Source organism: Carcharhinus amblyrhynchos, unplaced genomic scaffold (genome assembly GCF_965287045.1).
Source record: "Carcharhinus amblyrhynchos unplaced genomic scaffold, sCarAmb.v2.hapA scaffold_37, whole genome shotgun sequence".
Taxonomy (NCBI): domain Eukaryota; kingdom Metazoa; phylum Chordata; class Chondrichthyes; order Carcharhiniformes; family Carcharhinidae; genus Carcharhinus; species Carcharhinus amblyrhynchos.
Genome location: NW_027649778.1, coordinates 526,499 through 553,332, shown reverse-complemented (window position 1 = coordinate 553,332; position 26,834 = coordinate 526,499). Strand labels below are relative to the sequence as shown.

General features: G+C 47.2%; 1 protein-coding gene across 4 annotated transcripts in view; it reads left to right on the top strand.

Annotated features, from left to right (window-relative positions):
* The window catches only part of ercc2 (excision repair cross-complementation group 2), a 36,713-nt gene extending 14,990 nt beyond the window's left edge, over window positions 1-21,723 (top strand). For all 4 annotated transcript variants that reach the window (XM_080218252.1, XM_080218254.1, XM_080218253.1 and 1 more), the window contains exons 10-21: window positions 377-510; window positions 1,580-1,748; window positions 3,021-3,139; window positions 5,970-6,039; window positions 8,224-8,293; window positions 10,159-10,260; window positions 11,360-11,423; window positions 12,454-12,575; window positions 14,142-14,234; window positions 15,146-15,218; window positions 18,024-18,094; window positions 21,544-21,723. In XM_080218252.1, coding sequence (XP_080074378.1) covers window positions 377-510; window positions 1,580-1,748; window positions 3,021-3,139; window positions 5,970-6,039; window positions 8,224-8,293; window positions 10,159-10,260; window positions 11,360-11,423; window positions 12,454-12,575; window positions 14,142-14,234; window positions 15,146-15,218; window positions 18,024-18,094; window positions 21,544-21,708 — 1,252 coding nt within the window. In that variant the 3' untranslated portion in view covers window positions 21,709-21,723. The remainder of the gene's footprint in view (window positions 1-376; window positions 511-1,579; window positions 1,749-3,020; window positions 3,140-5,969; window positions 6,040-8,223; window positions 8,294-10,158; window positions 10,261-11,359; window positions 11,424-12,453; window positions 12,576-14,141; window positions 14,235-15,145; window positions 15,219-18,023; window positions 18,095-21,543) is intronic.
* The last annotated feature ends 5,111 nt before the right edge of the window (window positions 21,724-26,834 follow it).

Below are 26,834 nucleotides of genomic sequence, written 5' to 3'. Positions count from 1 at the left end.
ACCATCAAGATGGAAAGTTGGGCTGAATGGTCTGTTTCTGCTGTGTAAAAGTTATCACTTGGGCTCGCAAATCTTCAGGTTGACTTGCGACCTAATACTCTCACTAATAGGGCAATCTAAACATGTAAATACTAGTAGTTTGTCTGACATTAGCACCGTCCCTCCAATCAGTTAATCTTCGGTGCTGCGAGTGGAATTGGAGCAAAATACGATGTTACTGAGAAACCGTAAAGTTCAGACTAAGAAGCCTTTTTATGTGGATTTCTGAATGTTTTGCTGTAGATATACAGAAAATGGAGATGCTTTTGCTCGCATATTCAATGTCCGCCAGCACTAGGTTTTAATCTTCTTCCCGAACAATGGTTTCTATCTCCAGTATAAAGGAAACAGATGCGGCCAGACTGAAAGAAGAATACAGATTATTGGTGGAAGGACTGAAGGAGGCTCATGTTGCCAGAGAAACGGATGTCTATTTAGCCAATCCTGTACTGCCAGATGAAATTCTACAAGGTACAGTAGGTGAAAGGAGTTGCAAAGTGTCCATCAGTTGTACTGATCGCGCTGTTACAAAATGACTATTTTATCAGACTGCGGTAAGCTGGAGAGTGCTGCATAGTGACAGCAATTCATAATCCTGTTCCCTTATCTATGGTAAAAAGTCTGACAACACCAGGTTTCAGTCCAACCGATTTATTTGGTAGTAAATTCACTAGCTTTCAGCTTAGCCCCTTCGTCAGGTTCATATCCACATCATGACCCTTACCTATCTCCAGTTTGCTTCCCTCTCTGAAAGGTTGCTCGATGATGTGACCCTATTTCACTCATTGATTTTGGTCTATTGGGCCTGTCCCATCAGAGCAACAGCCTTTACACTGCAGCATCAAGGCTTATATCTCCTCCTCCCTACAGACATCATGTTTTGATCTGGTTTATTATTGTCCACATGTATTAACATACAGTGAAAAATATTGTTTCTTGTGTGCTATACGGACAAGGCATGCCATTCATAGAGAAGGAAACGAGTGACTGCAGAATGTAGTGCTAAGCCATAGTTAGGGTGTAGGGAAAGATCAACGTAGGTCCATTCAAAAGTCTGCCAGCCGCAGGAAAGGGGCTGTTCTTGAGTCGATTGCTGCGTGACCTCAGAATTTTGTATCTTTTTCCCAATGGAAGAAGGTGGAAGAGAGAATGCATGGGGTCCTTGATTATGCTGGCAGTTTTTCCCGAGGCAGCGGGAAGTGTAGACAGAGTCAATGGATGGGAGGCTGGTTTGTGTGATGGATTGGGCTACATTCAGACCCTTTGTAATTTCTTGTGGTCTTGGGCAGAGCAGGAGCCCATACCAGGCTGTTATACAACCAGAAAGAATGCTTTCTGTGGTGCATCTGTAAAAGTTTGTGAACGTCATAGCTGACATGCCAAGTGTCAGATTCCTTCACAGTGCTCTCACTTCCTATTGTTCATCTTTCTTGGGCCCTACCTCTTCACTTAGACTTCGGTAATTTGTAGTAAAAGCAGCAAAACCAGTATTGTGGAGGATGTGGCAGAGAATTAATTAAATTTTCTGTTTTGAATCCAGAGTCCATTCCTGGCAGTATTCGCACTGCTGATCATTTTGTTGGCTTTATGAAGCGGTTTGTGGAATATCTGAAGTCCCGCCTACGAGTGCACCATGTGGTCGCTGAGAATCCACCCTCTTTCTTGAAGGATGTTTTTGATAAAGTCTGCATTGAACGCAAACCCCTGAGGTACGAGAATCCTAATCACCTGTTTTCCCCCTTCAATCCCTGGGGGTGCAAACCCTGGTCCACGACCGCTAGCTGCCCACTGCTGCCTTGGCCAACTGTCCATTCTTCAGGATATTAATGTCAGGCTGAGGGCATCACCTGCAAGTTTGGCATTTATTGGCCAATCCTCGTGGCCCTCAGTTTTTTGATACAAGTGTCTCATTAAGCCATTTGATTGGTCAGTTTAAGCATGGGGCAGCATGCTGGCACAGTGGTTAGCACTGCTGCCTCACAGCACCAAGGACCCGAGTTCAATTCCAGCTTTGGGTCACTGTCTGCGTCGAGTTTGCACATTCTCCCCATGTCTGCATGGGTTTCCTCTGGGTGCTCTGGTTTCCACCCACAGTCCAAAGATGTACGGGTTAGGTGGATTGGCCATGCTAAATCTTGATTTGATTTATTATTGCCCTGTGTATTAGTATACATTTTAGTGTATTACACAATATACAGATGAAGCATACTGTTCATAGAGAAGGTGAGAGTGTAGAATGAAGTGTTACAGTCATAGCTAGAGAAAGATCAACTTAGTGTCTCTTAGTGCCCAAAGATGTGTAGGTTAGATGGATTAGTCATGTAAATGGGGTTACAGGGATAGGGTGGGGATTGGCCTGGCGAAGATACACTGTTAGAGAGTTGGTGCAGATTCAATGGACTGTATGGCCTCTTCTGCACTGAAAGGATTCTTTGAGCCACAGTGGTGTGTCCTATTGTCACCTAAAGGCCAGACTCAGATAAAGATAGCAGGCTTCCACCCCAAAAAGAGTTTGTGTCTTGACAAAAATCGGAGAGCCTTATTGTCACTTGTACAGATTTTTATTCTCAAATAGTGAGTGTATGGATTATTGGAACAGCACAGGTGTTTTGCACCAGAATTCACTTTGAATAGGGATCAGAAGCTAACACCTCAACAACTGGTGTGAAAGACCAGGTTCAATTCCAGCCTCTTGACCAGCTAAATCTGAAGAAACCCAGAGTTGAAGCTGGAATCTTCCTTGTCTCTGGAAGGGAAGATTGACCAGAGCTCCAATTGCTGCTTAGTGATCCATAACGTGATTGAGATTCTCATGATGGTCATTCAGGGTTGCAGTATTTGATTATTGGTCTCAGACACAGTCAGAGGGATGTTGTTTGCGTGCCACTCAACTTCCAAGATGTTTCAGAGTTTCAGTTGTGAAGTTTAGCATTTTCAGGCTACTGTCTCATTGCTGTTTACTGATCTTTCACCCCTCTCAGGTTCTGCTCTGAAAGGCTACGTTCATTGCTGCAGACACTAGAAATTGCTGACCTCAGCAACTTCTCACCCATCATACTTGTCTCAAACTTCGCTACATTGGTCAGCACTTATGCCAAAGGTACGGGAAATGTTACTCTGTTTTCTCATTGTGATTGTACTTTGCAGACATCAGGCAGACTCTGGGCTCCTGACCTGTGCTGACGAGGACATCAGCTGGGAAGTATATGTGTAGAATTAGGCCTTCTTGCATTTCCTCTCTTGATATAGTCAAACAGACTGCCGGTATTCAGTGCTGTCAACGAAGGTAGTCAGGAAGGCATACGGCATGCTTGCCTTCATCAGCCGGTGGCATTGAGTTTAAAAATTGGCAAGTCATGTTGCAGCTTTATAGAATCTTAGTTAGGCTGCACTTGGAATATAGTGTTCATTTCTAGTCACCACACTACCAGAAGGATGTGGAGGCTTTGGAGAGACTACAGAAAAGATTTATCAGGATGCTGCCTCTAATGGATTCCATTCTCTGTGAGGAGAGGTTGGAGAAACTTGGTTTGTTCTCACTGGAACGATGGATGGTGAGGGGAGATCTGATAGAAGTCTACAAGATTATGAGAGACATGGACAGAGTGGATAGTCAGAAGCTTTTTCCCAGGGTGGAAGAATCAATTCCTAGGGGGCAGAGATTTTAGGTGCGAGGGGCAAGGTTTAAAGGAGATGTACGAGGCAAGTTTTTTACACAGAAGGTGATGGGTGCCTCATTGCCAAGGAAGATAATGGAAGTAGATATGATAGTGACTTTTAAGGGGCGTCTTGATAAATACATGATTGGGATGGGAATAGAGGGATATGGTCCCCGGACGGGTAGGAAGTTTTAGTTCAGTCGGATAGCATGGCTGGTGCAGGCCTGGAGGGGCCGAAAGGTCTGTTCCTGTGCTGTAGTTTTCTTTGTTCTTTGGGTGAAATTGGTATTGAGTTCGTTCAGTATCTCTGGTGATTGTGTGACCAGACACTCGCACTGTGCTTTAACTAGTTCTGCTCAGTGATGAAACCTGCTCAATTCATTCACACTGGTCTCCACGTAACCTCACGAGTGTCCTCATTGGTTGGGGTTTTGGCTGGTTGACAAGCAGGAAACCTGTGATGCTTTGTGAGTAAGATGAGCGGTTTTGACAACATTCGAGCGGTATCATGTACAGGTTCAGGAGTATCTCCAATCCTTGATCCTTTCCAGGTTAGGTTCATGTTCCCCAGGATTGGGTTAAGTGGAGTGTTTTCTACAGGGAGACTGTGTCACCTTCAAACAAAAACTCCATTAACTGGGGACGGCATGGTGATACTGTGATTAGCAGTGCCACCTCACAGCTCCAGGGACTTGTGTTTGATCCCTGGCTGTAGTGGCTGTGTGGGGTTTGCACATTCTCCCCATGTCTGCGTGAGTTTCGTCCAGGTGCTCCAGTTTCCTCCCACAGTCCAAAGATGTGTGGGTTAGGTGCATTTGCCATGCTGAATTGTCCCTTAGGGTAGAGGGATTAGTAAGGTAAATATGGGGATAGGGCTTGGTTGCGATTATGGTCAGTGCAGACTCGATTGGCTGAATGGCCTCCTTCTACACTGTAGGGAGTCTATGATAATGTGCATTTCTCAGCTTAAAGCAAATTCAGGAAACCCTGAGTGGGTTCGGCCTCCTGTGAATTGTGTATATTATGGCTAATATGTGAGATTAGTGACATTTCTCTTTATCCTCCGAGGCCACTTGACCTGCTGAACCTTGTAGTTTATTTGATAGTAAACCCACAAGCTCTGGGGGTCACCTGACGAAGGGGCAAACCCCAAAAGCTTGTGTGTTTACTATCAAATAAACTGGTTGGACTTTAACCTGGTGTTGTGAAACTTTTTACTGTGTTTACCCCAGTCCAACGCCGGCATGTCCACATCATGACTGCTGAACCTTTGCAGCATTTCCTGCATTTCTCAGTGGGGTTCAAACATTGCTGGATTTTTCATTGCTGATGAATGGTAGCAGAAAAAGGCCACACACGGGTACAATAACAAAGCCAGCAGTGCTGCTGGAACTGTACCCAAAAACTTTCAACATCTTCAGAAGAGCAAACTAAGGAAGAAGAGTTTATCAGCAACAAGCACCAATAATTGGCAATTATTATTAGGGCGGCATGGTGGTTAGCACTACTGCCTCACAGCGCCAGGGATCTTGGTTCCATTCCAGCCTCGGGTCACTGTGTGGAGTCTGCACGTTCTCCCTATGTCTGTGTGGGTTCCCTCCCCAGTCCAAAGATGTGTGGGTTAGGTGTATTGGTCATGCTAAGTTGACGCTAGTGTCAGGAGGATTAGTAGGGTAAATGTGTGGCGTTATGGGAATAGGGTGTGGGTGGGATTTTGGTCAGTACAGACTCAATGGGCTGAATGGTCTCTTTCTGTACTGTAGGGATTCTATCCCAGTCAAAAATGGAAATGCCATACGGAGAACTGCAACAGATTTGATGGGCTGAATGGCCTCTCTCTGTGCTGTTAGTTTAGACACTACCCTTTCACTCTCTTCAGGATCGCTCTAGAGGAGATTTCTTGTTGACCTTGCTTTCTATGTAGGTTGTTGAAGATGTGGAGCTTAACCTGAGATAGTTGGGTTGGTGTCCTGTGTCACACCAGGAAGTTGCTTCCAGCCTTTGCTGCCGAGTCGGATTGACAAAACAGTCTGCAGGAAACCTTTGCAGAACGAGGCCCTTTGCATAATGTCTGATCCACTGCCTGAATTTCTAGCTGTCCCCTAGACAAGGAAGTGGAAGCAAATTAGATCAATTCCTGCTTTAGCAAAGGGAGTAGGTAAATTTGAAGTTTGATGAGGTCCAAATGGTGGGTGATAGTGCAGCTGCCTGCCTGCAATGGTTATCTTTGGCAATTCCACAATTTCACAATGTTTCTTTTTGGTCCCCAAGGTTTTACCATCATCATGGAACCTTTTGATGACAAAACTCCAACTGTTGTTAATCCAATCCTTCACTTCAGGTAGGCTGAAGTCTGTACGCTAATCAACTGAGGAGATTTTTGTTGTGCTTTGTGATCATTACGTTGAGTACTTTTTCTTGTTTCACCCACTCTCTGGGCTAGTGTGGCACATGGGGGAAGCTCTAGTATCTGCTCTAACTGCAGAGGATCATCCTTTACTTCATCTTCAAGATATCTTCCAGTTACCTATATCAGGATCCTATCAGCTCACCGATTGCCAATATTGGCCAAAAAATAAAGATTATTTGCTTATTAGTGTCACAAGTTGGCTTACATTAACACTGCAATGAAGTGAAAATCCCCTAGTCGCCACACTCCAGCACCTGTTCGGGTACACTGAGGGAGAATTTAGCACAGTCAATTCACCTAACCAGCATATCTTTCAGACTGTGGGAGGAAACCGGAGCACCCAGGGTGAATGTGCCAACTCCACGCAGACAGTGACCCAAGCCGGGAATCGAATCCCAGGTCCCTGGAGCTGTGAAGCAGCACTGTTAACCACTGTCCAACGGTGAAGCAGACTAGGATCAGTTTGGGCTCTGGATCCACACAGGTTTGACATTCAACACCCTCCACCTGCTTCACAGCAAGAAGCTTAACTCATTCCCAGAGGCGCTCCCACGCACTGGAGATGAAGGTTGCCTCTATTCTAAAATTAAGTGCAGTTTTATTTAAACTCAGCAATGATAAAGGGTTAGAATTTAAGTTCCACCTCAAAGTGACTTCTGACCTATGTAGCTGCCTGTCCTTGATCATGAAATGTTTTAAAATCTTCTAGAAGGTTTGTCTATGACGGGAAGTGATGATTTGAGACAAGCTGTCTGATTAGGTCCACTCCTAATGTGTATTGAACTGTGACCATGTGGGAAGCCTGATACTGGCATGTTTTATTGGACCGTATCTATTTTTTTAATCAAATCTAGCTAAACTAATTAATCAAATCTGTCTAACTTCGATTTTTTGTCAATCTAAAATAGACTTGTATGCAGCCTCCTGTCCCCTTATTGATGCAGATTGATCTCTGGTTTATTTAGCATTTTACAACGTTCAAAATTTAGTTACTGATCTCTAATTCACTTCAATTCCTGGATTCCTGAGTGCGATACAGGCAGTGCTTCAGCAGTGATGTTGAACTAATGGACCAGTGGTAGAATATCAGATCTCTGACTACTTGTGAGTGACACCACACGAGATCCGCTACTGATCTTGTTTTTCCACATGTTTCCTTGAATGGCTTCATTTGTAAATGTTCAGGCTGGTTTGAAATGAAGCAGTATGCATCAGGAAGGTTCTAGATTTCACCATCTACTTGTGTAGAGGTAGAGCTGGGGTGGGTCATAGTTTGAGGACTCAGGTGAGGAGAACTCTCTTCACCCAGAGAACGGTGAATCTACGGAGTTCTTTTTCCCAGGGTCAAATGGTCAATTACTTAGGGGCATAGGTTGAGAGCGAGAGGGGGCAAAGTTTAAAAGGGATGTAAGGGGCAAGTTTTTCAAACAGAGGGTGGTGAATGCCTGGAATGCACTGCCAGAGGAGATGGTGGAAGCAGTTTCTATGACAACATTCAAGAGGCACCTGGATAAGTATGTGAATAGAAACATAGAAGATCAGAGCAGGAGGAAGCCACTTGTACTGGCGGGGTTGGGGGGAATGATAACCTTGTGTAGCAGTGCCATCTATAGGCCAGAGTTCTGCAATTGCAGTGTGACAAACAACTGTTTACATATAGAATTTCCCTTTGTAAATGTTCACAGTTTCATTTGTAGATGTTAATTTAGAATGCAACACTCAAAAGTCATGGAATGGAATTGCACACATTGTAAAACTTTATATAATGTTTAGACATCAGGTAATGCCCCTCATGGTATGTCAGATGATTTGTGTTTTGTGGGGAAGGAATTGTTATAATTTTGTAACGCAGAGTATTGTACTGCTAATATGTAGCCATGAGACGTATTAAGGCTACATGGGGAACCACTTCAGGGTAGAAAGGGTTAATAAAAAAACCATACTGATGTGTTTATTTGTAATTGAAATTATTATTGTCATGCATTGGGATACACTGAAAATATTGTTTCAATTTCAAACTTCAGACAAGAAAGAGTTAATGAAAAAACTACAAATATGTACTTTATTTGTAATAAACCTCCTAAGGTTCTGTGCTTTTAAACTGTTTTTTCTAAGCTGCATGGACCCTTCCATCGCCATCAAGCCTGTGTTTGAGCGATTTCAGTCTGTCATTATCACCTCGGGGGTAAGTTGCACAATTTATTTATATCATTGAAATACGATTTTGTTTCTGTGGTTTGGTGATATCTAAATCCCCTGTTTACCTTTCTACTCTGTACAGTATTATCATTAAAGGTAGGTAGTGGATACAGATTGCAGGATTACATTTTGCTCGGAGCAGTTTGTGGCAGTATTGTGTGTGATGCGCTCGCTGTGCGATGCTGTTAATCCAGCACCTCTCACTGTTCCCACCCGGCCACATTACCCTAGAATTCTCCATCGATGGCCAGGTCTCCCTCCACCCCGCTCTGCTCCCGTCCTCTGGGCACAATCTGAGCTTTACAAATTCCATAATTCTGCTGTTTGATGTTTCTCATAATTACAAATCATTAATAGCGCAGAACAGTGCTCTTCAGCTTAACTGATCAATACTGGTGTTACTGCTCCATACGACTCTCCTGTCACCCTTCAGTATCTAACTACATCATCAGATCTCCTTATTTCATTCTCATCGGTTTATTGTGAGCATGCATAAATTTTACAGCAAATTACTGAAATCCTGGGGCCATCATTGCGTGCAGCGCATAATTATAATTCCCGCAGTAGTCAGCCTCAAGGCCCTCATTCCTTCCTTTGGATCTGTCTGTGTTTTGTGTTGGGGTTCTTGCCACATCTTGAAGGTAGTCAAGAAGGCATATGGCATGCTTGCCTTCATAGGCCGGGGCCCTGAATTTAAAAATTGGCAGGTCATGTTGCAGCTTTATAGAACCTTAGTTAGGCCGCACTTGGAATACAGTGTTCAATTCTGGTTGCCACACTACCAGAAGCATGTGGAGGCTTTGGAGAGGGTACAGAAAAGATTTACCAGGATGTTGCCTGGTATGGAGGGCACTAGCTACGAGGGGGAGGTTGGAGAAACTTGGTTTGTTCTCACTGGAACGATGGAGGTTGAGGGGCGACCTGATAAAAGTCCATTAGATTATGAGGGGCATGGAAGGATTGGATAGTCAGAAGCTTTTTCTCAGGGTGGAAAAGTTACTAGGGGGCACGGGGCAAGGTTTAAAGGAGATGTACAAGGCAGATTGTTTACACAGGGAATGGTGGGTGCCTGGAACTCGCTGCTGGGGAGGTAGTGGAAGCGGATACGGTAGTGATTTTTAAGAGGCGTCTTGACAAAAATATGAATAGGATAGGAATGGAGGAATGTGGTCCCCTGAAGAATAGTGTGTTTTAGTTCAGTCAGGAGGCATGTGCGGTGCAGGCTTGGAGAGGCCGAAGGGCCTGTTCCTGTACTGTAATTTTCTTTGTTCTTTGTTCTTATTTTTGTTCCCTAATTCTCCAGTTCTGGTGTATTAACACACTTGGTTGGCAATTCCAATGTTCTAGCTACAGTACCTGTGCCCTATGGAATTGCCATTCCCAATATCAGTCAACTTGGATGCCTTACTGTCTTAGAAGTGCAGAATCCATACAGTGCAAAAGGAGGCCATTTGGCCCATTAAGTTTGCCCCAAATCTCTGACATGGTATTCTATCCCTGTAACCCCATTTACCATGGGTCATCCCCCTAGCCTACACATCTTGGAACACTAAGGGTCATTTTACCAAGGCCTTGTATTGGGAGGAAACTGGATACCCAGTGGAAACCCACACAGAATGGGGAGAATGTGCAGACTCCACACAGACAGTGACCCAAGGCTGGAATCGAACCCGGGTCCCTGGTGCTGTGAGACAGTAGTGCTAACCATCGTGCCACTGTGCTGCAGTTCCCTCAAACAAAGCTTTTAAAACCTGTTTTTTTTTCGTCTTTTCCTTCCCCCCTCTGAAAACTCTCCAGATGTTTGCCAATTAGAAGTAATACTTTAGTCTTTTCCTGTTGTGTATTTGCTAGACGTTGTCCCCGCTCGATATGTACCCAAAGATCCTCGATTTCAGGCCCGTCATCATGGCAACGTTTACAATGACCTTGTCAAGGACCTGCCTTTGCCCGATGGTAAGTGTGGCCCAAATGAATTATTGTTCAGCGTCTTTGTTACATCTTTCTTCTGTTCAGACCTCGCTTTCTGTTATCTCAATTCTTCATTACATTTTGCAGCTGTGCTGCCTGTCCCCCGGTGAGTCTGTGGAGAACATTCCTGAAGTTTCTTGCCTGAATCTATATCCACATTATATATCTTTATATAAAAACTGACCCTGTGCAGTGCTGCAACTTCAAACGAGTTTTAACTGAGTGTTTCAATCATTGTGTCACAAAGATCTGACAAGAAACATAGGTCAGGATGATCCCATCACAGTCCCGGGATTCTACATGCGACTCCGTACCATACCAGCCAACGTGAGACCGATTGTCAGCGCTGAGGGACATTCAACAGGTGGAACTTAGAATCATTGAAACCTTACAGTGCAGAGGAGGCATTCAACCCATCGAGTCCCACCCAGACCCTTTCCCTGTTTAGCTAATCTGCTAATTCCTCTAACCTTTCACATCCTGGGACACTAAGGGTTAATTTAGCATGTCCGATCAACTTTACCCGCGCACCTTTGGACTGTGGGGGGAACCAGAGTACCCAGAGGAAATCCACGCAGATACGGGGAGAATGTGCAGACTCCAACAGACAGTGATCCAAGTCGGGAATCGAACCCAGGCCCTTGGAGCTGTGAGGCAGCAGTGCTAACCGCCGTGCCACCCAAACGTGATATAAGAAGAATGGCCTGGACCTTGGATCAGAAACAGCTGAATGGGAGCAAAAGGCAACACATGGTCAGTTTACACAGAAAATTGATGGTCATGCCTCTCTTAGCCCATTGGATGTCATTCTTTAGGACACCATTTGAACCCTCTCCCATCCAGCTGTTTGCTACATGAATCCATAGACAAGGCTATTCTTCTGCCATTAGATTCCAGCTGTTGCAGTGCCCCTGTGTAGGGCAAGTGTTCCTGACATCTGCCTCTCACGTTGGTCATGTGGTCTCTTGTCCTGCCGACATCACATAGCTGTTTGAGTTACCTGTGTGTAAAGTTGCTCATGTCTCTGGCTGTTCTTGCTCCTGCTCTTTCAGCATTCTGCTCAGCTGCCTTTGTTGTTTTTCAGATTGTGGGACGTGGCAATGATCAGGTTGCAATCAGCTCCAAGTTTGAAACCAGAGAGGACATTGGTGAGTCAGTAATGAGGCGTTATGCCACACTTAGACCTGGTTACTGGTGGTTACAGTCAGGAAGCCCCGCAACCAAGACCTAGAGAAGTTGGGTGATGGTGCCCCCTCCCCTGCAGCTACGTGATTACACACACCACACACACACACACACACTCTCTCCCCTCCCCCCCACCAATCACCACCACCCCCCCCCACCAACCACCACCACCACCCCCCCCCCCCCCCCCCCCCCCCCAAAAAAAAAAATTCCTTCCTTAGTCACTGCTCACCCCTACTATCTCCCGCCTGGAATAATGGCAAGAGGGAATCAGAAGACACTGAATCGACTGGTTTGCATCTACCTGACCCACTTCCACTGAGAGTGCTACCCTCAGCTGTCCCAAACCTCTGTGTTAGGGACAGGATTGAGGGTTAATCTAAACCGCTCTAATCTCTCCTCTTGCCAGCCATCAATAAACAGAAAAGTGTGTTTATTTCCCCCTTTATAACCAGTGGCGTATTTCAGAACTCCTCCATTTAGGAATGATGTAATTTCTATTAATTTCTTTTAAACTAGCCTCCCATCCATTGACTCTGTTTACACTTCCCGCTGCCTCAGGAAGAACAGCCTGCATAATTAAGGACCTCATGCATCCTGGACATTCTCTCTTCCACCTCCTTCCTTCAGGAAAAAGATACAAAAGTCTAAGGTCACGTACCAACCAACTCAAGAACAGCTTCTTCCCTGCTGCCGTTAGACTTTTGAATAAACCTACCTCGTATTAAGTTGATCTTTCTCTGATTGTAACACTACATTCTTCACTCCCTCCTTTCCTTCTCTATGAACAGTATGCTTTGTATAGCGTATAGGAAACAATACTTTTGATTGTATGTTAATACATATGACAATAATAGATCAAATAACACCACAGCAATCCAGAGATTGATGTTACCCTATTGCTGCTTTCCTTTAACATGTCTTGTCACCCTTTGGGTCCCGCGATTAGTGCAACTGCTAGTGACCACTTTGTGTTCTCTTTCGTGGCTCTAGCTGTGATCCGTAACTATGGTAACCTGTTGCTGGAGATGTCAGCCATTGTCCCAGACGGAATTGTGTCTTTCTTCACCAGCTACCATTACATGGAGAACATCGTGGCCTCCTGGTATGAGCAGGTAAAGGAGTGCTGTCTTTTGTTTCCGACTTACTCTGCCTTCACAACAGCTGATGGTATGGGGTTTGGGAGATCCCGTGTCAGCGGCCCCCGGCTCAGTGCCTGTTCTGTGCTGCCATTAAATCTCCAGTCCAAATCCTGGCCAATTCTGGTTTAACTGTTTTGCTATTTGGTAGGTGTTCTTCAGTGCCTCTGGGCTGATGAGAGTGGACAAAATTAGGCAGAATTCCTGTTCATTATTGCATGATTCCAATTGGATGCACAGGTTAGGTAAATTGGCCATGCTAAATTGTCCCTTAGTGTCAGGGGGATTAGCAGAGTAAATATGTGGGGTTATGGGATAGGGCCTGGGTGGGATTGTGGTCAGTGCAGACTTGATGAGCCAAATGGTCTCCTTCTGCACTGTAGGGATTCTATAAAAACGCATGTTCTCTGTTTCTGACAACCAGCCTGTCGGTGTACCTGGCCCCCCCATGTGTGTCTGTGTCTGCCTGTTGAGGGATATGTATCTGTCTGCTTGTGTCTGATTGTATGCTTATGTGTTCATCTGTGTGTGTCTATGTGTAGGTATCTGTACACGTCTGCCCGATTCTGTCTGGGTGTCTGCCCGCTTATGGGTCTGTCTGTGAAGATATTTGGGTCCTTGCAAGAGCGAGTCAGGTTCCCACTGGCAGCAGCTTTACTGCAGCTCAGTTCCACGAGTATAGTCATCACCCCAAAGGCACACTGTTTCAGATCTGTCTCAATATGCTGTAAGCTCCAGTTGCCTTTTTCAGCCCAACTGTTATTTGACTGAAATAATATTGTCCTGTGTTGGCCAGGCCTCCCTTTGACATCTAAACATAGCCACATCGCAGGGACTCTGCCACATTGCTGCTAATACCTGTGGTTCATCTCCCAGCTCCCTGGCAGACAGCTGCCCCCGGGGTTCCGTCTGAGCCCCGGCTGCCCCGCTCCCCCCCCACCCCCCCCCCCCCGGTGTTCTGTCTGAGCTCCTGCTGCCCCGGGCTTCCGTCTGAGCCCCGGCTGCCCCCCACACCCCACCCTACCCTCGGGGTTCCGTCTGAGCCCCTGCCCACCCCCCCAACCCTTGGGGTTCTGTCTGAGCCCTGGCTGCACCCCCCCCCCCCCCCCCCCCCCCACCCGGGGGTTCCACCCGAGCCCCATGGTCAGGTTTCGGTGCCATAAACCAGTCACCTGTGTAATCTTCCTGCATGGTTCCTGAGCCACAGCTCTTGAGCAGGCAACTGGATATGTGAATCCCAAAAATGGGAACAAATATTTTGAAGTAGTTGATCTCAATATCTTGTCCCATGGACTGCAAACCGCGCCCCACTGCCACACCTCCCAGATCAAAGACTACGCTGCTGCTTCTTGAGCTTGGATTTGTCCTTGTACAGTTCACACCACAATTGATTGACCTGAATTCTTCACAGATACCACCTTCTTTGCTGCGTTTAGTTTTTGTGCTAAATAATATCATTGATTTCAGGTATCGTTTCAGGAGTAAAATTTCATTCCTGATTTCTAACTGAAGAGATTCATTTTTCCCCCATTTCCTTTTTAGGGAATTCTGGAAAACATTCAACGTAACAAACTGATTTTTATTGAAACTCAGGATGCTGCGGAGACCAGTGTGGCTCTGGATAAATACCAGGAGGTGAGTGAGACAGAACTGGGGGTGAAACACTTCGACCTGATCTGGAAAACTGGACACAAGCAATGCCAGTAGCTGGCCTGTTAATCTGTTTATAATTGCTGCGCTGAACCAGAGCCCAACAGCAGAACTTCTTTACTGAAAAGTGCGTTGGATCTTCTTATATCCACCGAGACAGGCTAACAAGACAGCCAGTTTATTATCTCATTAAAAGATGGCACCTCTGACAGTGTGGCACTCCCTCAGCACTGACCCTCTGACGGTGCAGTACTCCCTCGGCACTGACCCTCTGACAGTGCGGCGCTCCTTCAGTACTGACCCTCTGACGTTGCGGCGCTCCCTCAGTACAGCGAACCTGAATACCTATCTAATTCTCTATTAAACTGGAAACTCTTCACCCAGGCTAAGCACTAGTTGGCTCCAGTAAGTTGTTTGTGCACAGCCATGCAGAAATGTTTAAAGGGACCGTGCATTTACATAATCACTGGCATACTGTGTTGCAAATTGATGGGACATTACTGAAGCATAAAAATCAGAAGGTGCCAAATTTGATCCGGAGTCTGTATCTGTTTAGGGAAGGGATTATTGGTGGGGGCACCTGCTGCTGATTACTAGCCAAACACATGTAGAATGTTATGTATGCATGCGTGTCTGGTGACGAACCATATGGGCATCAGTATGATATCCTCCACAGTTCTGGCTAATTGTCTCGCTTCGTACAAGAGTAATGGTTTCCTTGGAGGCTAACAGCATTGATGGATCTATTCCCTAGCATAGGATCAGTGCCTTTAGGGGAGGGAAGTGAGTTCGGAGCCAGAGAGACAACGGTCTCGATTAGCGAAAGCTGCGTGATCATCGTACCGTGATCCCTTCCAGTTGGTTTCTGCTGAGTGATATCTGTGTTCCGTTGGCAGGCATGTGAGAATGGGCGTGGGGCCATCCTGCTCTCTGTCGCGAGAGGAAAAGTCTCCGAGGGGATAGATTTTGGTTAGTGCTGGAATTAATCATTGTCCTTTTGCTCTGTGAGAAGTGAGTGTGGGTGAAATGTGAATCTGCTTCATCTTCGTGAAGTGTTTCGCTTCAATAGAACATAGAAAAACTACAGCACAAACCGACCTTTCAGCCCACAAGTTGTGCCGAACATATTTCTACCTACTAGGCTTACTTGTAACCCTCAGTCTTACTAAGTTCCATGTACTCATCCAGAAGTGTCTCAAAAGACTCTATCAAATCTGCCTCCACCACCACCGCCGGCAGCTGATACCACGCACCCACCACCCTCTGAGCGAAAAACTTAGCTCTGACATCTCCTCTGTACCTACTCCCCAGCACCCTAAACCTGTGCCCTCTTGTGGCAGCCATTTCAGCCCTGGGAAAAAGCCTCTGAGAATCTACCCGATCAATACCTCTCAATATCTTATACACCTCTATCAGGTTACCCCTCATCCTTCGTCTCTCCAAGGAGAAAAGACTGAGCTCTCTCAACCTATCCTCAAGGCATGCCACCCAATCCAGGCAACATCCTTGTCAATCTCTTCTGCACCCTTTCTATGGCTTCCACATCCTTCCTGTAATGAGGCAACCAGAACTGAGCACAGTACTCCAAGTGGGGTCTGACCAGGGTCCTATAAAGCTGCAGCATTCTCTTCAGACTCCTAAACTCAATTCCTTGATTGATGAATGCCAGTACACCATACGCCTTCTTAACCACATCCTCCACCTGCGAAGCGGATTTGAGAGTCCTATGAACCCGGACCCCAAGATCCTTCTGATCCTCTACACTGCTAAGAGTCTTACCCTTAATATTATATTCTTTCATTCCATTTGACCTGCCAAAATAACGACCACACACTTATCCACGTTGAAGTCCATCTGCCACTTCTCCGCCCAGTCTTGCATCCTATCTATGTCTCGCTGCAACTTCTGATATCCCTCCAAACTGTCCACAACACCTCCAACCTTCGTGTCATCGGCAAATCCTTCAACCCAGCAGCAAAGTAAACTTTGGGGAATAGCACAGTCTGTCTCCCTGTTTACATATCTTCCTGTTTGCACACTGCTTCCTTTGTACCGTTAAATCAGTGAGAAAGAAAACTGGAGGAGTGAATCATAGAATCCCTACAGTGCAGAAGGAGGCCATTCAGCTCATCAAGTCAGTACTGACCACAGTCCCACCCAGGCCCTATCCCCATAACCCTATGTATTTACTCTAGTAGTTCCTCTGACACTAATGGGCAATTTAGCATGGCCAGTCCACCTGACTCACACATCTTTGGACTGTGGGAGGAAACCGGAGCACCTGGAGGAAACCCACGCAAACATGGGGAGAATGTGCAGACTACACACCCACACACATTGACCAAAGCCAGGAATCAAACCCGGGACCCTGCTGCTGTGAGGCAGCCATGCTAACCCACTGTGCCACCGTGATGCCTCATAGTGCCCCTTAGTGTCCCAGGATTTGTTGGTTGGTGGGATTAGTGGGGTTACAGGGATAGGGCTCTGTTGGAAAGTCAGTGCAGACTCAATGAGCCGAATGACCTCCTTCTGCACTGTATGATTCTGTGATGAGTGCTGACTGAATGAGGGCTTGGTTCTCACAACCAGCAAAGAGTAGCGTGATTCATCCATATATCCATGTTACTGTGAATAAGTTAAATAGTGCAGTGTTTAATCAGGACAGGTGGTTATGCTGAGCAACACATAGTGAAGTAAAACTTCTGTCTTTATCAGACGGTGCATTCACTCACCTTCACACCAGGAGAGCTAGATTCAGTTTGATACACAAGGCAACCTGATTGAGGTGTACAAGATTATGAGGTACATTGACAGGGTAGATAAGGAGCAGCTGTTCCCCTTAGTTGAAGGGTCAGTCACGAGGGGACACAGCTCAAGGTGAGTGGCAGGAGATCTAGGGGGATGTGAGGAAAGAATATCCTATCCAGTGGGCGTTGATAGTCTGGAATGCTGTGCCTGGGAGGGTGGTGGAGGCAGGATGCCTCTATAAGTCACACTGTTAGTAACTCCCTACTCAATCTCTGACCATTTTCAGTTGGCGGCTCTCTCATTCACAGAGTCAATAACTGGAAACAATATTCACTCTGATTTTTAAAGCACATTATTAAATTTATTCTGAGTCTTCTCTACTCCCAAGGCAACAATCCCAGTTTCTCAAATCTTTCCTCGTAACTATAGGTTTTCATGATTGACAGCCATGCCTACAGCTGCCTGGGCGCTAAGCTCTAGAATTCCCTCCCTAAACCTCTTGTTTTTCTGTCTCTCCTCCTTTCAGATGCTCCTTAAAATTTGATCAAGCTTTGGATCATATGGGCTAATGCAGCTGGCTGTCTGATTCTGTCCAATAATGGCCTCAGTGAAAGATTCTGTGATGTATTGTTGGTTTAATGGTGCTTTACTAATACAATTAGTTGTTGCTGAAACCAAGTAATTCTCTGGCGTGTTGAGCAGATACCTTATAGCACGTGTGTGAGATGGCGTGCAGTGTGCGAGAGACGGCCTGCGTGTGTGCGAGATTGGCAGCACGTTTGTGCATTAGAAATACAGAGTGTTATGTGTATGCCTGCACATGAGGCTGCGTGTGCGTGCGTGTGGCAGTGTGTGTGATAGGCTCATTATTAATTCCTGCAGAATTCCTTTGTTTCTGTTCCTGGTACCAGGGATATTTCTTCCTCTATCCTGGCATCGTACTTTATTCACTTTGGGTCATTTTAGTGTTTGAATTGATTGCTGGATTCATGTCTATTAATGTTTCTTTGCTGTGTTTTCTGACAGTCCATCACTATGGGAGAGCTGTCATTATGTTTGGTGTTCCCTATGTCTACACTCAGAGCAGAATTCTGAAGGTAGGTGTTCTCTGCTCCACCTGGTTTCTGTTTGTGGGATTTAGGGATAAGTGGGAGGGGGCTTGACCACCTAAGGCTGAATGTCCTGATTCTGTGCTATGAATTCACTGGAAAACAAAAATACACAGCACAACCTTACAGTGCCCTAATATACAAAACATTCAGAGCACGGGGTTAGATACAGAGTAAAGCTCCCTCTACACTGTTCCCATCATCATCCCATCAAGCTCTCCCAGGACAAGTATAACATGGGGTTAAATACAAAGTAAAACTCCCTCTACGCTGCTCCCATCAAACTACGTAAGAAGTCTGACAACACCAGGTTAAAGTCCAACAGGTTTATTTGATAGCACAAGCCACTAGCTTTTGGAGCGCTGCTCCTTCATCAGGTGATTGGGAGTTCTGTTCACAAACAGGGCATATAAAGACACAAACTCAATTTGCAAAATAATGGTTGGAATATGAGTTTTTACAGGTAATCAAGTCTTAAAGGTTCAGACAGTGTGAGTGGAGAGCTGGTTAAGCACAGATTAAAAAAATGTGTATTTTCTTTAGCCAGGACAGTTTGTGAGATTTTGCAAGCCCAGTCAAGGTGTGGGGGTTACTCATAGTATGACATGAACCCAAGATCCCACGTTGAGGCCGTCTTCATGTGTGCGGAACTTGGCTATCAGTCTCTGCTCAGCGACTCTGCACTGTCGTGTGTCGTGAAGGCCGCCTTGGAGAACGCTTACCCGAAAATCCAAGGCTGAATGCCCGTGACCGCTGAAGTGTTCTTCAACAAGAAGAGAATACTCTTACCCGATGATTGTCGAGCGGTGTTCATTCATCCGTTGTCATAGCGTCTGCATGGTGTCCCCAATATACCATGCCTCGGGACATAATTTCCTGTAGCGTATCAGGTAGACAACATTGGCCGAGTTGCAAGTATATGTACTGTGTACCTGGTGGATGGTGTTCTGACATGAGATGATGGCATCCATGTCGATGATCCAGCACTCTTGCAGAGGTTGCTGTGGCAGGGTTGTGTGGTGTTGTGGTCATTGTTCTCCTGAAGGCTGGGTAGTTTGCTGTGGACAATGGTCTGTTTGAGATTGGGCAGTTGTTTGAAGGCAAGAAATGGGACTGTGGGGATGGCCTTAGCAAGATGCTCGCCTTCATCAATGACATATTGAAGGTTCCAGAGAAGATGTCTTAGCTTCTCCGATCCGGGGAAGTACTGGACGATGAAGGGCACTCTGTCCACCAAGTCCCATATTTGTCTTCTGAGGAGGTTGGTGCGGTTTTTCTCTGTGGCACATCGGAACTGTCAATTGATGAGTTGAGCATCATATCCTGTTCTTGTGAGGGCATCTTTCAGCACCTGGAGGTGCCTGTTACGATCCTCCTCATCTGAGCAGACCCTGTGTGTACGGAGGGTTTGTCCATAGGGGATGGCTTCTTTAACGTGTTTAGGGTGGAAGCTGGAGAAGTGGAGCATTGTGAGGTTGTCTGTGGGCTTGCGGTACAGTGAGGTGCTGAGGTGACCGTCCTTGATGGAGATGTGTCCAAGAATACAACCAATCCTGGAAAGTAGTCCATGGTGAGTCTGATGGTGGGATGGAACTTGTTGATGTCATCATATAGTTGTTTCAGTGATTGTTCACCATGAGTCCAGAGGAAGAAAATGTCATCAATGTATCTAGTGTATGGCATCTGTTGAAGGTCTTGTGTGATGAAGAAGTCTTGTTTGAACCTGTGCATGAAGATGTTGGCATATTGAGGTGTAAATTTGGTCCCCGTGGCTGTTCCGTGTGTCTGGATGAAGAACTGAAACCAGGCTTGTAAAATCTCACTAACTGTCTCGGCTGGAGACAATTCACATCTCTTTAACCTGCGCTCAACGTTCTCTCCACTCACATTGCCTGTACCTTTAAGACTTGATTACCTGTAAAAACTCGCATTCCAACCATTATTTTGCAAATTGAGTTTGTGTCTTTATATGCCCTGTTTGTGAACAGAACCCCCACTTACCTGATGAAGGGGCAGCGCTCCAAAAGCTGGTGACTTGTGCTACCAAATAAACCTGTTGGACTTTAACCTGGTGTTGTGAGACTTCTTACTGTGTTTACCCTAGTCCAACGCCAGCATCTCCACGTCATGGCCATCAAACTTTCCCAGGACAGGTACAACAAGAGGTTAGATACAGAGTAAAGCTCCTTTTATACTGTCCCCATCAAATACTCCTGGGACAGGCACAGCACGGGGTTAGATACAGAGTAAAGCTCGCCCTTACGCTGTCTCCCATCAAACATTCTCAGGGCAGGTACAGCATGGGGTGAGGTACAGAGCTTTACTTTGTATCTAAAGTAGGGGGCTGGAAGGGGTTATAGAGACAGGGAGAGTATTGAGCTGGAGGAGGTTACAGAGAGTTAGGAAGGGGTGCAGGAGGCTGGAGGAGGTTATAAAGATAGAGGTGTTGGGACTGGAGGAGGTTAGAGAGATCAGGAGAGGTATACTGACTGAAGGAGTTTACAGAGATAGAGATGTGGGGGCTGGAGGAGGTTACAGAGATAGGGAGAGGTGTTGGGACTGGAGGAGGTTAGAGAGATCAGGAGAGGTATACTGACTGAAGGAGTTTACAGAGATAGAGATGTGGGGGCTGGAGGAGGTTACAGAGATAGGGAGAGGTGTAGGGACTGGAGGAGGTTACAGAGATCAGGAGGAGTGTTGGGGCCGAAGGAGGTTACACAGATGGGGTGTAGAGGCTGGAGGAGGTTACAAAGTTAGGGAACGAGGTTAGAGATAGGGAAGGGGGTGTAGGGGCAGGAGGGGTGTTGGGGCTGGAAGAGGTTATTGAAATAGGGCCAGGATATAGGGGCTGGAGGAGGTTACAGAGATAGGGACGGGGTGTAGGGGCTGGAGGAGGTTACAGATAGGGAGGGGTTGTAGAGGCGGGAGGGGGTGTAGGGGCTGGAGGAGGTTACAGAGATAGGGAGGGAGTGTAGGGGCTGGAGGACATTACAAAGATAGTGAGGGGGTGTAGGGGGCTGGAGGAGGTTACAGAGATAGCAAGGGGCTAGAGAAGGTTACAGAGATAGGGAGGGGGCGTAGGGGCTGGAGGAGGTTACAGAGATAGGGAGGGGGCATAGGGGCTGGAGAAGGTTATAGAGATAGGGAGGGGGCGAAGGTTACAGAGATAGGGAGGGGGCATAGGGGCTGGAGAAGGTTATAGAGATAGGGAGGGGGCGAAGGTTACAGAGATAGGGAGGGGGTGTAGGGGCTGGAGGAGGTTACAGAGATAGGGAGGGATTGTAGGGGCTGGAGGAGGTTATAGAGATAGCTCTAGCAGAGAAAATGTGGATCAGAGCAGAAAAGAGAATTCGGAAGGGTGAGCCATGCAGAATAACCTGCAGTTAAACATCCTTGATGTCTCTGTGGCCCTTTTTAAAGGTGTCTTTAATCCACAGGCCCGTTTAGAATACCTGCGGGATCAGTTCCAAATCCGTGAGAATGACTTCCTGACGTTCGATGCGATGAGACATGCCGCACAATGTGTGGGAAGAGTCATCCGCGGAAAAACCGATTACGGCCTCATGATTTTTGCAGATAAGGTAATTCCAAAACCAAACTGACTAAATATACAATTCACTTTCAACACTGATTGTTGGTTAAACTGAATTAAACCCAAATTGTGCGGCTGTTTGCAGGAACATTGTTCAGCAGCAAAGTGGAAATCTATTTCTGTGCCAGTTAGATCCACGCAGACTGGCAGATTTACAACTTTGTTTCCAGCTGCAGTATTTAAAGTTTAAAGTTAAAGTTTATTTATTAGTCACACAAGTAAGGCTTCTGTTAACGCTGCAACGAAGTTACTGTGGAAATCCCCAGTCGCCACACTCCAGCGCCTGTTCAGATACACTGAGGGAGAATCTACACGGCCAATCCACCTAACCAGCAGGTCTTTCAGACTGTGGGACAAAACCAGAGAACCTGGAGGAAACCCACGCAGTCGTGTGGAGAACACGCAAACTCCACACAAACAGTGACCCAAGCCAGGAATTGAACCCAGGTTCCTGGAGCTGTGAGGCAGCAGCGCTAACCACTGTGCCACCATGCTGTGTGTTGAGAGCAGCAAAACATTCAGAATAATCACTTGTGCCAAGCTCTGTTGTTCTGTTCTCAGGATGTGGACGTCACTGGCTGGGCCAGCGTTTATTGCCCGTTCCTAGTTGCCCTTGAGAAGGTGGTGGTGAGCTGCCTCCTTGAATCACTGCAATCCTTGTGTGGGTATCTCCATAAACTGACAGCATCGTAAATCTATGATAATAGAGGGGATTGGTTTGAGTAAACACTCAGTGTGTCCGGCAGAGTTTAGCTGATGCTGAGTATCAGGAGGTGTGTGTCTGTGTGTGTGTGTGTGTCTGTGTGTGTGTGTGTGTGTGTGTGTGTGTGTTGGGGATGGGGATGGGGGTGTGTGTGTGTTAGGGATGGGGGTGTGTGTGTGTGGGGGTGTGTGTGTGTGTGTGTGTGTGTGTGTTGGGGATGGGGATGGGGGTGTGTGTGTGTTAGGGATGGGGGTGTGTGTGTGTGTGTGTGTGTGTTAGGGATGGGGTGTGTGTGTTACGGATGGGGGTGTGTGTGGGATGGGGTGGCGTGTGTGTGTGTGTATTAGGGATGGGGTGTGTGTGTTAGGGATGGGGTGTGTGTGTTAGGGATGGGGTGTGTGTGTTAGGGATGGGGTGTGTGTGTTAGGGATGGGGTGTGTGTGTGTGTTAGGGATGGGTGTGTGTGTGTGTGTGTGTTAGGGATGGTGTGTGTGTGTGTGTGTGTGTGTTAGGGATGGTGTGTGTGTGTGTGTGTGTTAGGGGTGGGGGTGTGTGTGTGTGTGTGTGTGTTAGGGATGGGTGGGTGGGGGTGTGTGTGTGTTAGGGATGGGTGGGTGGGGGTGTGTGTGTGTTAGGGATGGGTGGGTGGGGGTGTGTGTGTGTTAGGGATGGGTGGGTGGGGGTGTGTGTGTGTTAGGGATGGGTGGGTGGGGGTGTGTGTGTGTTAGGGATGGGTGGGTGGGGGTGTGTGTGTGTTAGGGATGGGTGGGTGGGGGTGTGTGTGTGTTAGGGATGGGTGGGTGGGGGTGTGTGTGTGTTAGGGATGGGGGTGTGTGTGTGTGTTAGGGATGGGGGTGTGTGTGTGTGTGTGTGTGTTAGGGATGGGGGTGTGTGTGTGTGTGTGTGTGTTAGGGATGTGTGTGTGTGTTAGGGATGGGTGTGTGTGTGTGTGTTAGGGATGGGTGTGTGTGTGTGTGTGTGTGTGTGTGTGTGTTAGGGATGGGGGTGTGTGTGTGTGTTAGGGATGGGGGTGTGTGTGTGTGTGTTAGGGATGGGGGGGTGTGTGTGTGTGTTAGGGATGGGGGTGTGTGTGTGTGTGTTAGGGATGGGGGTGTGTGTGTGTGTGTGTGTGTTAGGGATGGGGGTGTGTGTGTGTGTGTGTGTGTTAGGGATGGGGGTGTGTGTGTGTGTGTGTGTGTGTTAGGGATGGGGGTGTGTTGTGTGTGTGTGTGTTAGGGATGGGGGTGTGTGTGTGTGTGTGTGTGTGTGTTAGGGATGGGGGTGTGTGTGTGTGTGTGTTAGGGATGGGGGTGTGTGTGTGTGTGTGTGTGTGTTAGGGATGGGGGTGTGTGTTAGGGATGGGTGTGTGTGTGTGTGTGTGTGTGTGTGTGTGTGTGTGTGTGTGTGTGTGTGTGTGTGTGTTAGGGATGGGGGTGTGTGTGTCTGTGTGTTAGGGATGGGGTGTGTGTGTGTGTGTGTGTGTTAGGGATGGGGGTGTGTGTGTGTGTGTGTTAGGGATGGGGGTGTGTGTGTGTGTGTGTTAGGGATGGGGTGTGTGTGTGTGTGTGTGTTAGGGATGGGGGTGTGTGTGTGTGTGTGTGTTTAGGGATGGGGTGTGTGTGTGTGTTTAGGGATGGGGGTGTGTGTGTGTGGTGTTAGGGATGGGTGTGTGTGTGTTATTATATAATGGGGGTGTGTGTGTGTGTGTTAGGGATGGGGGTGTGTGTGTGTGTAGTGTGTGTGTTAGGGATGGGTGTGTGTGTGTGTGTGTGTGTGTTAGGGATGTGTGTGTGTGTTAGGATGTGTGTGTGTGTGTGTGTGTGTGTTAGGGATGGGTGTGTGTGTGTGTGTGTGTGTGTTAGGGATGGGGGTGTGTGTGTGTGTTAGGGCTGGGGGTGTGTGTGTGTGTTAGGGATGGGGGGGTGTGTGTGTGTGTTAGGGATGGGGGGGGGTGTGTGTGTGATAGGGATGGGTGTGTGTGTGTGTGTGTTAGGGATGGGGGTGTGTGTGTGTGTGGTGTGTTAGGGATGGGGGGTGTGTGTGTGTGTGTGTGTTAGGGATGGGGGTGTGTGTGTGTGTGTGTGTGTTAGGGATGGGTTGTGTGTGTGTGTGTGTGTGTGTTAGGGATGGGGGTGTGTGTGTGTGGGTGGTGTGATGTTAGGGATGGGGTTGTGTTGTGTGTGTGTTAGGATGGGGGTGTGTGTGTGTGTGTGTGTGTGTTAGGGATGGGGGTGTGTGTTAGGGATGGGTGTGTGTGTGTGTGTGTGTGTGTGTGTGAGTGTTAGGATGGGGGTGTGTGTGTCTGTGTGTTAGGGATGGGGGTGTGTGTGTGTGTGTTAGGGATGGGGGGTGTGTGTGTGTGTGTTAGGGATGTGGGTGTGTGTGTGTGTGTGTGTTAGGGATGGGGTGTGTGTGTGTGTGTTGTTAGGGATGGGGGTGTGTGTGTGTGTGTGTTAGGATGGGGTGTGTGTGTGTGTGTGTTAGGGATGGGGTGTGTTGTGTGTGTGTTAGGATGGGGGTGTGTGTGTGTGTGTGTGTTAGGGATGGGTGTGTGTGTGTGTGTGTGTTAGGATGGGGTGTGTGTGTGTGTGTTAGGGATGGGGGTGTGTGTGTGTGTGTGTTAGGATGGGTGTGTGTGTGTGTTAGGATGGGGGTGTGTGTGTGTGTTAGGGATGGTGGGTGGGGTGTGTGTGTAGGATGGGTGGGTGGGGGTGTGTGTGTGTGTGTTAGGGATGGGTGGGTGTAGGATGGGTGGGTGGGGGGTGTGTGTGTGTTAGGGATGGGTGGGTGGGGGGGTGTGTGTGTGTTAGGGATGGGTGGGTGGAGGGGTGTGTGTGTGTTAGGGATGGGTGGGTGGAGGGGTGTGTGTGTGATAGGGATGGGTGGGTGGAGGGGTGTGTGTGTGTTAGGGATGGGTGGGTGGAGGGGTGTGTGTGTGTTGGGGATGGGTGGGTGGAGGGGGGTGTGAGTGTGTGTGTGTGTGTGTTAGGGGTGGGTGGGGGTGTGAGTGTTAGGGATGGGTGGGGGTATGTATTAGGTGGGGGTGTGTGTGTCTGTGTCAGGGGTGTGGGGAGAGTGGCCCAGGACGGCTCATGCTGTATAACAACCAGTACTTCACAGCCCATGAATCACCGCCACGTGAATCTGTGCAGTAGTTGTGCTGTTTGTTGCCGTGGGCAGTTGCCATGCAGCCTGTTCACTGTCTATAACACTGACACCCCTGTCAATTCCCAACTACCCTGAGCTGCTGCTGATGGGAACAGATCTTAGGATTGCAGTGTTCTCCTTTAGAATTTAATAACTGCCGTGATGTCAGAGTTCAGAGTAGTTCTTTGCAAACCTCCAGACGTACACACATTAGCCGGTTAACTCGAGCACCGAGGTACCATGGTGGGCTGCAGGAACTCCAGCACACTAAGGGAGGTGATGGCCTAGTGTTATTATCGCTAGACTATTCATCCAGAAACTCAGATAATGTTCTACGGGCCCGGGTTCGAATCCCGCCACGGCAGATGGTGGAATTTGAATTCAGTAAAAAATAATCTGGAATTAAAAATCTACTGGTGACCACAAAACCATTGTCAATTGTCAGAAAAAGCCATCTGGTTCATTAATGACCTTTAGGGAAGGAAATTTGCCGCCCTTACCCAGTCTGGCCTACATGTGACTCCAGAGCCACAGCAATGTATTTGACTCTCAATTGCTCTCAGGCAACTCAGGATGGGCAATAAATAAAAGCAAATTATTGCAGGTACTGCAATCTGAAACCAAAAGGGAAAATGCTGGAAAATCTCAGCATGTCTGGCAGCATCTGTAAGGAGGGAAAAGAACTGGTGTTTCGAGTCCAGATGACCCTTTGTCAATCTTGAAACCAATCCTCTGTTATGGATTTACAATGCTGTCAGTTCGTGGAGACACCTACACTTCATAAGAACATAAGAAATAGGAACAGGAGTAGGCCATCTAGTCCTTAGAGATGGCCTACTCCTGCTCCGGATGGACTGCGACGGTTCAAGAAGGCAGCTCACCACCACCTTCTCGAGGGCAGCTAAGGATGGGCAATAAATGCTGGCCCAGCCATATCCCATGAGTGACTGCGTAGAATCACTGAATTAGTTTTTTGTTTAAGTACGTGACAGATCGTACGATGGGCAGTGCGTCCCCTGTCCTGAAGATTGTGTACATAAAGTGTTAGATTCTCCATTTTGGCCACAATAATCCTCATTCACATTACCGCCTTGAGCACACTCAACTATTGGAAAAGATTTGGGTGCAACTATTACAAGGCATCGGAAGTTTATGAATCATGTGGCTCAGGCAGTACAGTGGGCAGAAAATGTTTTACCAGCACTGAATGCATCCTTTCTTAGTCGAGATGCCAATGTTTATCTCAAACTTTATAAGCAGCTTGTTCGCCCACATCTGGAGTCTAC